The sequence below is a fragment of the Colossoma macropomum genome, unplaced genomic scaffold (genome assembly GCF_904425465.1).
Source record: "Colossoma macropomum unplaced genomic scaffold, Colossoma_macropomum, whole genome shotgun sequence".
In the NCBI taxonomy this organism is placed as follows: domain Eukaryota; kingdom Metazoa; phylum Chordata; class Actinopteri; order Characiformes; family Serrasalmidae; genus Colossoma; species Colossoma macropomum.
This window is the reverse complement of record NW_023494794.1, coordinates 25,719,153-25,734,669: the sequence shown is the minus strand read 5'-3', so window position 1 is coordinate 25,734,669 and position 15,517 is coordinate 25,719,153. Positions and strand designations below refer to the sequence as shown.

Sequence of the window (15,517 nt, the reverse complement as noted above, 5' to 3'; positions counted from 1 at the left end):
ATTTGCAGAGGGGTGAGGAATGTATCCCATCTGAAGCACTCTGCAGGGGGAATGTGCCACTGCTGCCACATGCTACACAGATGCCACACAGACTGTGTACTGACTTGGTATCAGTGGAGTGTGATCGTACTGCAAAGACCGGGGAGCAGTAATTGTAATGAAGTAATCGTAAATATTGTGATTAAGAATTTGGGTTTGCTTTTCATACATGAAGCTGAATTCCACTGATTTCTCAAAATGTCTGTAAAACTGAACTATTATGGTCTAAGCAAAGTTATTCAGACCAACTTACCAACTATAGTCGTGGACCATAGTGAGGGGAACCAGAAGTTTGAAGTGCTTAAAGCCTCTAAAACTACGTCACAGAAAGTTATTACCATAGAGTGGTTATGAATATATGTCTGGGACATATTTTCTTAAATACATTCATGGTCGAGAGGTACATGCAGGGCAGTGTAAGACAAAAGAGTCCCCAAAGAAAACAAATTTGTTCAGATTTAACACTGAAGATTATCAAGAACATGTGTAGGTTTAGGATAGTATATAAAAATCCTAAATTTGCATTGTAGGCATCACAACCACTGGGTCACTTTTTTTTTTTTTTTCAAGAAATCCAAGTCGGTGAGCTTCTCTACAATAAACCATTCCACATCAAAACACTCTAAATTACTTAGTTCACATCTTAACTGTTGAATCTATGCATACGTTTTGAAAAATCAGTGGAATTCCCCTTTACAACCTTGCAGATGCCAGTAAGGATGCACAGTATATCATCTGTTGATTGTTATGGCACTTTTGGCCTTTGCAATATCAATGTTATGTTAGGCTACAGTAAGCAAATAAGCCCTTTCATTTGCTGTGACCAATCACAGATGTTCTAAATAATATTTATGGGTTTTTTTTGTTAAATACACACTAATCTTTACTGTCACAGTGAAGGTTCATCAGTATGTTTTTTTCGTATATTACCAGGGATATCATAATTGCTGTATGCGGCAATATAATCACAAGATGATGTCCATATTTTGCAGCTTTAGATGCTGAACATGAACAAGAAGCAGCTAAATCTTTTCTTTATTCAGTGGAAATCATTTGCTTATTGCCTCTTAGTTACACTAACACTATGTAGAGGATGCTATTTTGCTGCTGTCGGAAACAAAACCTTGTATCTCCATTTTTGTCGTTTTTCAGTTTTTGACATAATTTGAAAATATCTGTTGCCCTTTACATTGTGTGTAAATTTCATGATGAATGGACTAAAAGAAATGACCCAAAATGACTTGGAAAAAAGTCTGGTTCCATTGACTTACATTAGAATTAAAGTAGGTTTTTTCCTTCTCCTGTAAAGTTACCATTTTGGAGATATGAGGTTTTCTTCCAACAACAGCGATTTGTAAGGTATATTCATTGCATAGACTTGTATGTGTTTTATCCTGGGATCCAAGTGATACATTATGGAAGCTACTGGAATCTCTCTTGTAATGTTCTCTACTGGCCAGTAGGTGGCAGCATTTAGACATAACAGAGGCTGATCTCATTCCCCTGCTGCACTTACACTAATGTGCTTCAGCCACTCCCATAAGATCAGCAGCGCTGTGTATGGCCTTCAGCTTCACTATCAGCGGCAAAGCAGCCAAACTGTCCTCAGATCAGTCTGAGAATTTTGCATTCCTTTCTCCATCTGGGCTCTGACGGCAGCGTCACATCTTTCCACTCAAGCCCCCATCGCAGCCTGTGCCATTGTATTGAAAACAGATCCAGGCCGTAAATTGTTTCATTACACTCGCAAATATTTTCCAGGGCCCATAAACTGAAGAGTCTCTCCGCTCCCATGTACACACACACACACACACACACACACACACTCCAGACCCCTCCGGTCCCCAACTCAGCCTTAACTCCTGTCCAGTTTTCCCATTGGAAAGCGATAATAAACCAATCAAACACATTCCACTTGTCCGGTCGTTGCTTTATGTGTTCTAAAAAAAGCCTTATTTTGTAGACTGACCCATTTAGGCTTCCAAATGTTTTGCTTTTACTGTTTTTTTAATATTATTTTAGATTTGGCTTTGTTCTCTCGCCTTTCAGTGTGGCCCAGTTTCTCGCAGAGGATTGTATTTACAATTCATCATTTCATTAATATCCGTTAATAACTTTCTGAGCCGCTCAGAACAACAGCGCAGTTACTGTACTGTATGCGTGTGTGTGCTTGGATTGAGTGCGAGTGAATCCATTTCCCTAACTACTCGACCATTTCACCAGTCTTATCTTATCAAAACAGATTCTGCTGAGGAGTAGTGAAACGGTGCGTCAGCGCTGACGTCACCTTCCCCCATCCCCACCATGGCACCCAAAATACAACATGTTTATGGATAAATGGCACTAAGACACCTGAGAGGACTAAACATAGAGCAGGAGGTAATGCTGGTATGAGGAGGAGCCCTGAGACTGCAGCATTGTTGTGGTTTCCATTCAGTGCTTGGAAATGTGGAAGACTGTAGATGCTTTGCTGATTCTTACCTTATCTTTAATATCTACTGAATTCACCCTATTCCTAACGCTGTTAAACTAAATTTCCAGATTGTTTGTCAGGAATTTGAGCACTTGAAGATATAGGGGACCCTCAGAGTACGACAGAATGTTTTTATCCTGAAAAGAGAAAAAAGACAGAACTTTTTCCCTGAAGTTTCTAAATTTAATGCAGAAAATGTTAAGAACCAGAACTGAGAATTGAGTTCCATTTAAAACACAATTAAATTGCTTGGATTTTCATATCTTAATCTTAATCCGTTTACAGGTTCAGATGAAACAGGCAGTAATTTCTCACACTCAGTCAATTCTTACTTGCTGGTTTATCATCATCAGCATTTTCCTCATAATTAGCTTCCTTCTCAGGCTCTCCCTGTTTTTTCAGACATCCGGCGAAAGGGCCTGCCTCTCAGCAGGCTTGCGCATTACGCATCAGCTCAGCTGACTAACGTTTTATCAGCAGCTCTTCCATCCTGTTGACAAGATAAGAGATGGGCCTTCAAATGCTGGACGGCCTTGGCTTGGAAACGTAAAGGCAGCTCAAGCACGGGACTGTAAAACTGAAACATTCTTGCCGTGTTGGAAGGCTCCATTACGGAATGACCTGAAATAAACTTGTGGCAGGGCTCAGAGGAAGTGTCAGAAACCGCATGTGTTGGAAGTGGCCGTTTGCCTTTATTTTGGGCTGTTTACTCATCATGTTGTTGGTCAGGCGTGAGTTTTTTTTTTCTTTTTCGGGCGAGGCGAAGTCAGGGGTAGTCAGTGTCATTAATGTTTCCAGCCCCGAGGACAGCAGCCACTGATGTCATACTTAGTTGCGAGCTTCCTGTTCGGATTCGCCTTTGAGTTCCTTCACTTGAGAAGAAAGAGGGCTAATGGTTAACCAGCTTCAGCTACAAAACCTGCCCTTAACGATTTCCCTTCAAATAAACGCAGATGTCACAAATCACACTCATCACATATTCCGAATATGAGCCGATAAATGTGTCTGCTTGGAACTGCTAGCTGTGCTTGATCGAACGCCATAAAGCTTTCGAGGCTTTTTTTTCTGACATCCAAGAAAAATGCACAGATAGAGGGCACGGGAGGAGCGTCCCAGCACGGCAGCGTAGCTAAATAGATGGACAGATTTAGGGACGGTGGCTAGGGAGGTTCAAAATGGAATTGCCGTCCATTTTTGGCACACGCTAGCGCGATGTGGCACAGGCCAACGGGGTCTAATGAGAATGAAGCTTCTCTAAATCCACAATGGAAATCAGAATAGAGGAAATGGGTGTTGAGAAAGGTCGGGCGCCCCGGAGGAGGAGGAGGAGGCACGTGAAAGAGTGTGAGGACACGCACCTGGGGAAGGGGATTAGCCTAGCCTAGCCTTGCCCAGCCTATTACCCTAGCCTAGACTAGGCTCTCCAGGGGGTGCCAAAGTGGTCAAAGTTTGGCAGGACGAGAGGGGTGCAGCTGTAACCCTTCGCCCCGCCCCCCCCAGGGCTTTGACCCCTAGGTGGGGGCATGAAGGGCCCTTGGGAGACACCTGGAATGAAAGCCATGATGGTGCGGAGGAGTCAGGCAGTCAGTCAGTCAGTCAGTCTTTCAGGCAGAAACAGTACGGAAGAAGAGGAGAGAGAGGACGAAGGACAGGATAGGAAGAGAGAGAAAGAGAGACCCACAGTGTCTCTCCACCACCATCTTACTGGAATCTACTTACACTGCTGGGAGCAAGACAACAGCCGATTAAGGAGGAAATGTACATAGATACACAGTCTTTTTTGGGAATCTAGGAATAGTATTCTGGATATGGAATTATAGCAATAGAGTTGTGGAGATGGAATTCCAGGGATCACATTTTGGGAATGGAATACTGGAATTAATATGGATTTATGGAGCTGGAGTGTCAACTTTTGGAGCTGCATTCTCCATGAATATGATTTGTTTTGGTTTGTTTTGATCAGTGAGACTCACAGCTCTTTCCCTCTCTTGCTCTCTTTCTGTATGTGTGCGTGTGTTTGGTGGTGCGTGCACGTGCAGGGCCAAAGACATGAAGAACCGGTTGGCTTTTCTGAGGAGGAGGAATGAGTCTCCTGGAAGCACTCCGTCCGGCAAGCTGGACAAAACCATGAAGTCGGTCAAGTAAGTGTTGTGTGTGTGTGTCTGTGGTGTGAGTGCATCCGCCTGCTTCCACCAGCCCTGCTCTGGGCAGTGTGTGTGTGTGTGTGTGGGCTGAGACTAGAAGTGATGGAAAACACGCAATGGAACAGTACTGTAGTGTAGTGTAATCACATGGGAAGTTGACACTATGTATTTTTCCATGGGCAGAACTCGCTCTGAAAGTTGTTTTATTTACTCCAATTGCACTTTGGCCTATACTGCATGGAGACCACGTGCCCTGATTGTAAATAACAAAGTGCATGATTTGTTGCATGGCAGAATTGCATCAGATTTGAATGGAAGTAACTCACATATGAACCTGTGCTCAACTCAGCAGCGTTAAAGGTAAAAAATCTAGTTTCCACAAATGTAGTCAGTCGGCCGAGGCATGTAGGGTCTGAAATTGACATCTTTAGTTTTGCATTGGGGTTGGAGTGGCTACCAAATAATGAACATAGACTTCTATTATGTTAGCCCTGTAGCTCCAGCGCAAACGTTCATGGTAAGGGTAAGTCAGTGGTTCTCAAACTAGTCCTCAGTGTTGCTTAGACAGTCCACATTTTTTCTCTCCTCTGACTCTAAATGCATAGGGATTGAACAAAAATGTGGACCATTTAGGGGGCCCAGTGAACCAGTTTGAGAACCTCTGCTTTCAACGCAGCATTAATTTTAAACGAACTGTGTTTTGAATAATGTAGCAGTGCGCAAATGAGCCAAATGTGGTGAATAACATGAGAGACTAGGTATAGAAGTTGCCAGATGTGCATTCACTAATAGAGGAAAATAAAAAAAATGCTCCTGAATAGGTTCAAAATATAGTGAAAATATAGTGTTGCTTGATTTTCACACTCCCTGTCACAGCTGCGTGAGCTTATGCACGAGTGTCATTTTTTTCGAATTGCTAACGTCTGCCTAAAAGACCATAAACACAGAGCACAATGCCACCCTATACGGCAGAAAGACTGACTGCTGCTAAAGTCAATAAGGCAGCAGATGCTGTATGGTTGTTAAGCGTAGCCCACACAATGAAAGGGAGCATTTGGAGAGAGGGTGGGGGCGGAGCCACAGTCTTACAAGCGATCCTATTGGCTGGGCATAACCCCGCCCCTTCCCTGCTCTCTGAGATAGTATAAAAGAGGCTCTCCAGTAGGAGCATTCAGAGAGACCTACACACAGAGACACAGACAGACCGACAGACAGACGCTCACCCACACACAGACTGTCGAGCGCACCACCACTGGCAGCTGGCTTGCTGAGACACACACTCGAACACACACAGTCAGTCAGCCTAGCGCAGAGCCGAGAGAAGCACAGGGGCTTCGGATGGGTCACACAATGAGAAACCTTACAGAAATGGGCTTGCTCAAGAACCGCTCTGCTTTCATCTGCAGGCCCACTCCGGAGGAAGCACTCAAGTGGGGAGAATCTCTGGACAAGCTGCTCGTCCACAAATGTAAGTGGGGCTTTGTTTGATCCTTTCCAAGTATTTCACAGAGATAGATATTTATAATCCAATTTTATTTAATGCTTATTTAATCGGGACAGTTACATGGGCATGGATAATATGCCACATGTCTGATGCCATATAGCTATAAGATGGGCTTTTAATAAAAAAAAAATCTAAATAGAGAAAGAGAGATTGCACTTAGGAAAGAAACCAAGCTGTGTCTGTGAAGCAAAAAATACATCCACATTAAATGTAATCGCATTTATGTTGAGATAGCAAAGATGTGTTTGATTCAGTGGAAATCTGTGGGATTTTTGTTTGTTTTACTGATTATAAAAGGGGGAACATTTAGCCTCTAAAGGAGCAGAACATTAAATAAACATATTAAATGCAGTCACTGTATGCTAAACATATTTAGGCGTGCCTATTTACACATAAAGTATAAAAGCATGGCATACATTTGGTGAAATTCAGTGCTTGTATTACCATATGGTGAATGAATGTGATAAAGTTGTGCTGTTTTGTATTCACCTTTTTGCTTTGCACTGGAATTTCTGGCCACATTGTTGTGCATCGGGCAATTAGACATGCTGTTCATGGCCAGCGCAGTCAGTGGTACTCTGTATGTGCAGAGAGAGAGAGAGATAAGGAAAGACAGAGAGAGAGAGAGATTGAGTAGTCTGTTGGATTCAGTGTGGCTCTCGCATTAACTCTTGATGAATTGAGCCATACATCAAGAGCGAGATTAAGGCAGAGAGAGTTTAGTGTGCTAAAAAAAGCCCCATGTGAAGATCCTATTTCTGCCTTCCCTGCACAATTCATAATATCGAACATCTAGGCTTTGCCGTTTTTGGGAATTTTGGAAGGTTAGGGTTAGGGTTAGTTCCTTTCCCTCTTTCCGAAAAACCCTCATAGCAACAAAGCTGCTAGCTTATCTGCAGCTGTTCATGGGAGCGGAAAGGTGCTGGTGAACGGAGGGGTGGGTCCCCACTTCCTTCAATTCTTGAGCTGGCGCCTTTTCCTTACAGTGACCAAATTCCAAAAGCAGTGCAAATATGTGTATGATGACACCGGTGAATTAAACTGAGCTGCATTTTTGCGTAAAGCACGTCAGCTCCGGCTTCCGAAAGCCATTATGAAGTCGGATTGTTTTGCTCATTTCTAATGCACAATATCAGCACAAGACAGGAAATATAATCAAATTCATAACTGAATTGCTGCAACGGTTAAAAGCTTCAAAAAGCTTTTAACTCATTATTTTAAAATCATCTGCAGCAATAAGTGATGGAAGCAGAGCAAGGAAAGACAGGAAATGTGATCAAGTTGCTGGTCAGTATTGATGAGAATGATGAGGTTACTGTGGTCCATGTGACTCAGGCGACTCTTCACTGGAGCCTGCCGTTGCCATGGTTCTTTCCCTCCATCCCGTCCAATAACACGTCTCTCTTATTTTCTCCCCCCTCCTCGCTTTCTCCATCAGATGGCCTGGCAGCGTTCAGAGCTTTCCTGCGCACCGAGTTCAGCGAGGAGAATCTGGAATTCTGGTTGGCATGCGAGGATTACAAGAAGATTAAGTCGCAGTCCAAGATGGCGTCGAAAGCCAAGAAAATCTTCGCCGAATACATCGCCATTCAGTCCTGTAAAGAGGTGAGTTCCTGTGAGGAGTTGAAAACATCTGTAAATATAAAAAAAAACAGGCAAATATGAGCAGTTGAAGCAGTTCAGGAAGGCATCAGACATCAAAAGAGATCAAAAGAGATCCTTTGTGTTTTGAAAAGCAGCATGACGCAGGCTAAACACAGACTACATCCAGCCAAAACATATTTCTGTTGTTTTGGCTGGGTTGCTATAAAGAAATTGGCCGCAATGCGCTTGATGCCTCTCTAGAAAAGGTACCGAGATAAATGTCCAGTCTTTGTCTCTGGTTTCCACAAGTGGGCCCTGAGAGGCCCTGAGAGGATATGAGGTCATACCTGCCAAATGAGTTCACGTTTTGGCTGTTGCTGCACCCGGCCAATAGCTTTAGCGCATGTTTTCACTTTCTGAATTGGAGCAGTGCGTGGAAACTGACAAAACGAGCCAGTGGCAGGAGCTACCGGTGGTTTCCATCTCTAGTTCCTAAGGACTGTTTTTAGATCATTTCTAGTCCATGGCCTATGAATAACTCTTAACCCTTTCAAGCTCTGGTTTTCAGGCTCAGTCTTCAGTTCCTACTATGTAACAATGTAACTGGCATAGTAGTTTCTTCGTAGTTACGATTCAGAATAGTTACAGAATAAGCCTTTATTTCTCAACCTCTACTTATTATTCAGTTATTAATCCAAAACTGAATAATAAGCCCAGAGTTTAAAGCTAACAGAGCACAGAATGTCTTTGATCAGTGCAAAGCGGTACAATTAGAGGACTTGGCAGTGACTGATCTGTTTTCCTTTTTCTTCACCTCCAGGTGAACCTGGACTCATACACCAGAGAGCACACCAAGGAGAACTTGCAGAACATCACGCGCTCCTGCTTCGATCTGGCCCAGCGGAGGATATACGGCCTGATGGAGAAAGACTCGTACCCCCGCTTCCTTCGCTCCGAACTCTACATGGACTTGGTCAACCAAAAGAAAGCGAGCACCACGTCGACGGCGTCCTCGTCGTAAAGAGGATGCATGCTTGTACCCGGAGAGAGAGACACTATAGAAACTTAGCATCGCGGAAGGTTTCTTTCACTTAGAGTTTCGTTCTCATTCGCCATCCTGTCCTACGATGAGCCAAGGCAAGACAGACTGAGGCGGAGGAAAGACGATGTTCACAAGGTACAGGATGGAAAGATCTAAGAGAAAAAGAGAGGAGGAGACGGAAAGGAAGACGGTGCGGCCTGATCCAGGGCCTGCTCTTAAGTGAGCCGGACAAGTGGGGTGTCCCCATGGCGAGTGCTATCGATGTATATTTTTTTGTTGTTGTTATTATTTTTTTTCCCCCCATTCTTATTTATGGTTTTCCCTTAAACGTACTGGAGAAAGGAGAGGAGGGGGAAACGTCTTCTTGCTTCGACACAAAGACAGTCGGGTACTGTTTTGTCGCCTCTTCTTGTTTTGTCTGCCCATGTTTTCCTTTTTTTCCCCTCCTCCTTCTCCTCTGGTGCCATTGGTACGACCCATTCTTGCTCTCCCTTCATTCTCACAATGACGCTCCTGGACATTTCCAAGCTCAGTGAAAAGATGTAGCTTGTTACCCCATCTTTGATCTTTATGGTCATGCACTTCCATACTCAAGCACAGTTTTCTAAGGCTTTAGCCTTCACCCCCCCCCAACCTTTCTGCCCAAGTGATGCGGTCCCGGTCCCAGTAAAAGACAATTTGAGGCAAAAAAAAGCTCTGGAAAGGCACGGACCAAAAAAGTTGAACAACGGGAGGACGCCGCTACTGAAGCCCTTGGAAATTGACCATCCAAAGACTGTACAAATGAAAAAAAGTTCAAAATGTTTTACTGTGTTTCTGTATAGCCAATAAGCATTTCAGTGTAGCTCCACGTGGGGACCGGACGAGAGCATTCTCAGGACTGTATGGCACTCGACTAATGAAGCTTTCAGGCTCGTTCCAACCTTTCTGTACCTTTTTTCTTTTACACATTAAAATGTCATTTTCAAACCTGCACTCCATAGACAGAACAGGAACAAGGCCAGTGTGGCCTCTCCCTGTTTATTTGTTGATAAGAAAGACAATGCTTTACCTGTACAAAGGTTTGCCTATTTATTTAGATCCTTGCTGGATGTGTCGGTCAAATTGCACTCAGCTGAACCCCCCCCTCAACACCCCCTCCCCAACCCTCTTACCCATGATCCAAGTGCAATATGTTTTATTATTTTTGTTTGTTTGCTTATCTTTTGGATAAGTTTGACTTTATACGAGAGAGACAATGGATGGAGCTCTGTATTAATTTTTATTTGCAAAAAAAAACAAAAAAAAAACAACCTGCTTGAAGACTGAGCTGCGGTTTAAGAGTTAAGTAGTTGACATAAGCGAGTTATTATTCTAACTGTGTACCCCCGGCAGCAGGCAGCCGGGGTTTATGGATGTAAATATAATTCTTAAGAAAAAAGTAAAACGACGAAAAAAGACAAAAACGCAAGGTTTCGTGGGAAATCCCACGAGGCTGAGTTGTATCTATGTAAATACTGAGAGCATCAAAAGCTATAAAAATGACATGTATTGTTATCAAATGGGGGGAAGAAGTGGGTACAGTCCACCTCTTCCTTGGTCATACACTGCTTGTAAGGAGTTTTATGAAATGTATTTTATCATTTTCACTGTTTACAATTCAACGCATCTCCTAAGATAGCAAGCGAAAAAAGAAAATAGAAAATTACATTTGGTGTCATTGAGAAAAAAACAAAAAAAAAAACATAAAATAAATAAAACATACAACTGGTAAAAATGATATCACCTTGTCTTTGTCTTTTATTGTTATTCACTTCCATTAAACCCCTCAACATCTCAGGCTTATTATTCAGTAATTACATAGACTGGAGTTATTCTCAAGTTACACTCAGGTTATAAACACAGCTCTTTGCCATTTAAGGGGTTTATGCCTCCTTAAATGACCTGGAATGACTACGAACACCATCACAGACCTTATCAGACTGAGGTTGGCCTGTGCGTTTGAGCCTCTATCGGTCAAACCTTCGTAAACAAGCCAGTCTTGCTTCTGTTCTACATAGCTGGCCTCAAACAGTCATAGGCATCCCAAAGCACTCCCAAACCTCCTCCGCCTGAAAACATGATGAATGAGTGAGGTCAGAAGGAAAAAAGAAACAGCGACAGCGGGAACAGGAGATGGGAGCGAGTGATAAAGCTGTAGCCGTCTCGTGTGTTGATGTGTGGCAGCTGACAGACTGAAAACCTGCTTGGACTGCGAGAGTAATCTCCTTTTTTTGCCCACTGCCATCTGTCTTGGTGGGTTTTTTTCAAAGCAGGCTGACAAACACTGCCGTCCACCCTTTTATCACTTTTTGGCCAGTTCTTTCCTCCCTCCATTTATCCTCAGCCTTTTCTGGCCTCTCTAGCTCTCTCTGTTTGTCTGACTCTCTCTAGCTGTCTTTCTCTATAGCTCTCTCTATCTTTCTCTCCAGCTTTCTCTGTAGCTAGCTCTCTCTCTCTCTCTCTCTCTCTCTCTCTCTCTCTCTCTCTCTAGCTTTATCTTTATAGCTCTCTATCTTTCTCTCTAGCTCTAGCTTTTTCTTTCGCTCTTCTTCTCACTGTAGACTTCTCTATCTAGCTCTATCTTTCTCTGTAGCTCTCTCACTAGTTTTCTCTTTAGCTCTTCTCTTTCTTTCTCCACAGCTTTCTTTGTTTAACTTCATCCTGCTGTCTCTGTCTTAATCTATAGCTCTCTCTCTCTTTCTCGCTCTCTCTCTAACTCTGCATCACTTTTTAGCTCTATCTTTCTCTATAGCTCTCTCTCTCTCGCTCTCTCTCTCGCTCTCTCTCTCTCTCTCTCTAACTCTGCATCGCTCTTTAGCTCTATCTTTCTCTCTCTCTCTCTCTCTTTCTCTCTCTCTCTCTCTCTCTCTAACTCTTCATCGCTCTTTAGCTCTATCTTTCCCTATAGCTCTCTCTTTCCCTCTCTCTCTCTCTCTCTCTCTCTCTCTAGTCTCTACATTGCTCTTTGTCTATCTTTCTATATATTGTCTTACTATATTTCTATTTTCTCTCTGTCTCTCTAACTTTGTCCTTATCATTTTTTTCTCTACAGCTCTCTTTTACTCTCTCTCTCTCTCTTTCTCTCTCTCTCTCTCTCTCTCTTTTTTTTTTTGAAAGGCTTCCTTCCTCTCCTTCATATCTGTTCTCACTTTGCACAGTTTTCATGACTAAAAGTGAAAGTTTTTTTGTGTTTGAAAGAGAACAGAAAAGCAGTAACTGCTCTTGGCTCTCCCTCTCCGCCGCATGCCTACTGTCCACTCTGACAGCTCCGTTCATCCTTTACTGCATTCTTTTTAACTTGGCTAAGAAAGCTGTGAAAATATTCCCTTCTGGTGTGAAATCAGTAACGATGAAGGACGTCTTTGTGGTCATTAGAATCCACTGGGACCTGCTGAGCAGATGGCATCTCGTTTTTTTTGTCATTCATAGAAAAACTATTGCAGGCATTTTGTTGGTTTCGCAACTGACTGCATTACAGTTCTGCTATTGATTTGGTATGTTTTCATAACATTTTGTGTCTTATTGATCATGAAATAGTCTTTTTTTCTGTAATGCAGTGGTTTATTATGAATATGCTGTTGATTAGGCCTGCAGTATCTTGCTGACAAAGGTGACGATGCTGTGAAAAGATATTCATGTGTATTCAGTTTTATTGTCGATATTGTTTGCCCCCAAAAAAGTGTTTTTTTTTGATTATGATAGTCAAAATGTCAATTGATTCAATTGTCAATTGAAATAATCGCTACTTGCAGCCCTGGCTTAACGCACTGACATGACTTTGTATTACAGCAGTGGAAAATGAGAAGGAATAGATGGAAAAAAATGCCAAAGAGAAAGAATTTTTTTTCTTCACTTTTTTGTTTAATTTGTTAATCAATTGATCGGTGAATAGTCAAAATATTAATTGGTTACAAAAATAGTCACTACTTTTCAGCCCTTGCTTCTTGCACAGACATGGGTTTATCATTTAAGTTAGTTGATTAAAAAAAAAATAATCATTAGTTGCAACATTGTAACAAAAGCAAAAATGACTTTATGTCACAGCAGCGGAAAATGGAAAGGAATAGATGGAACTTTAAGTGAAGAAATTGCAAAAGGAGAGAAAATCTTTTGCCTTGTTGTTTAATTTGTTGGTCGATTAATCGATGAATTGTCAAAATGTTAATTCATTACCAAAATAGTCACCAGTTTGCAGCCCTTGCTTGTTGCACAGACATGAGTTTGAATCATTGCAGTGGTAAATGGAAAGGAAGTTTTAGTTTTAGTTTGATTAATCAATTAGCTGGATTAGTCAATTGATTAATAGTCAATTTGTAAGTTGATTAAAGATATAATCATTAGTTGCAACATTGTATCCAAAAAAATATTCAACTTCTATAATAAAAGAAGCAGAACACTTTCATTTGGTTAGTTTAGTTAGATTATTTGATTAAAGGAGAGACATTCTTTAGCTTTTTTGTTCAATTTAGTTGATTAATCGATAAATAGGCAAAATGTTAATTTGTTACAAAAATAGTCACCACTTTGCAGCCCTTGCTTGTTGCACAGACATGAATTTGAATCATGTCAGTGTTAAATGAAAAGGAAGTTTTAGTTTTAGCTTGATTAATTGATTAGCTAGATTATTCAATCAATCAATAGTCAGTAAGTTAGTCAATTAAAGAAATAATCATTAGTTGCAACATTGTAACAAAAGCAAAAATGACTCACAGCAGTGGAAAATGAGAACGAATAGATAGAACTTTAAGTGAAGAAATTGCCAAAAGGTGAGCAATTCTTTGCTTTTTTGTTCAATTTAGTCGATTAATCGATGAATAGGCAAAATGCTAATTGGTTACAGAAATAATCACTTCATTGCAGCCTTTGCTTGTTGCACAAACATGAGTTTGAATCATGATAGTGGTAAATAGAATGGAACCCTTTGGTTTTAGTTTGATTAATTGATTAGCTAGATTAGTTCATTGATTAATAGTCAATAAGTTAATCAGTAATAGAAGTAATCATTGGTGCAAGATTATAAAGAAAGAAAAAAGATAGAACTTTAAATGATTGCAAATGAATCGAATCCCATTCACTTGGTTAATATAGTTAGATCAGTCGATTAGTTTGTTAGTTGAGTTGATTAATCGATTTTTAGTCAATAAGTTAAACAGTTATAGAAGTAATCATTAGTGCAACATTATAACAAAAGAAAAAAGATAGAACTTTTAATGATAGCAAATTAAGAGGAGCCCTTCCACTTGGTTAATGTAGTTAGATAAGTCGATTGGTTTGTTAGTTGAGTCGATTAATCGATTAATAGTCAATAAGTTAATCGGTTATAGAAGTAATCCTTGGTGCAACATTATAGCAAAAGACAAAAGATAGAACTTTTAATGATTGCAAATGAATCAAAACCCTTTCACTTGGTTAATGTAGTTAGATAAGTCGATTAGTTTGTTAGTTGAGTCAATTAATCGATTAATAGTCAATAAGTTAATCGGTTATAGAAGTAATCCTTGGTGCAACATTATAGCAAAAGAAAAAAACATAGAACTTTGCATGATGGCAAATGGAGAGAAACCCTTTCATTTGGGTTATTTAGTTAGATCAGTCGATTAGTTTGTTTAGTTGAGTCGATTAATCGATTAATAGTCGTTAGGTTAGTTGATTAGTTGCAGCTCTGCTCTGAAAATAGTAATGCATTCAGTTTACTTGGTTCAGATGTGGACATCACTTCCACTGCAATAAAACAGCAATAATAATAAGTAATAACAATTATAAGTAATAATAATACAGTAAGTAAATAGGCCTGGAGACAGTATTTGGGTTGTAATATATTTTTATTCATGTATAACCAGTGCACACAATTGAATCAGGTAAATTCACCGCACTTCTTCTTCTGTGTACTGTTGATTGCGGCAAATGGCAGTGATTTCAAAAGCTTTTCAGCAAGTTGCTTAGGAACCACTGCCTCCCTTCTCGTCCACTGTGTATGCACTGACCTCGATGATCGCCCCAGTCAGGAGCACCAGGCCTACAAGTAGACCCACTTACTGAACAAGTGCCTGCAATCTGCATGGTAACCGGTCAGTTGGACCTGAATGCTGTCAGAAGCAGCTGTGCCGTCTTTCATTTGGACCCCAGTCCCCAGGCCATCCACACACACAGGAAGCCCTAAGCAGCAGGTGGTCTTGCCCAGCTTGCCGGAGCCTGTAGAGGTTAGAGAGGCGACAGTAAGCCGAAGGCGGCTGTGTTTGTACTTGGCTAAGCTTGTTATTACTCCTCCGAGGACTGGCAGGATACGGCGAGGCTGAAAGACGGAGAGAATAGCCTGCAGATTGGATTACAATTTCTTGCTCTGACATTCTGGATTGGCTGGTTGCTAAAGCAACTGGCAGTGTTTGTGTAAGCCTGGGTGTGTGTGTGTGTGTGTGTGTGTGTGTGTGTGTGTGTGTGTGTTTGTGTGTGTGCTCGGTAAAGCCACAATCAGGGATTTATGTTTACATCAATTGTATGCAGCTTCAACATAGATTGTAGAAGATTAGGCCTGTGTGATTGCGGCAGCTCGTTTGCAGTGTAGACCAAAATAATAGAGGATATTGAATGCAAATGACATCACTTCCTTGCATAATATGAAGCCAGTTTTCTTGCAGGTAAATGCATTAAATGACTATAATTCGATTTTGCTCCTCTACAATTTCACGTTTCAAGTCATTTGTAGGAAACAA

At 41.3% G+C, this 15,517-nt stretch overlaps 1 protein-coding gene across 6 annotated transcripts in view; it reads left to right on the top strand.

The window, feature by feature from the left end:
- The window catches only part of rgs3a (regulator of G protein signaling 3a), a 274,848-nt gene extending 264,303 nt beyond the window's left edge, over positions 1–10,545 (top strand). For all 6 annotated transcript variants that reach the window (XM_036580676.1, XM_036580677.1, XM_036580678.1 and 3 more), the window contains 4 exons: positions 4,552–4,653; positions 6,063–6,124; positions 7,599–7,765; positions 8,565–10,545. In XM_036580676.1, coding sequence (XP_036436569.1) covers positions 4,552–4,653; positions 6,063–6,124; positions 7,599–7,765; positions 8,565–8,765 — 532 coding nt within the window. In that variant the 3' untranslated portion in view covers positions 8,766–10,545. The remainder of the gene's footprint in view (positions 1–4,551; positions 4,654–6,062; positions 6,125–7,598; positions 7,766–8,564) is intronic.
- Positions 10,546–15,517: the final 4,972 nt, after the last annotated feature.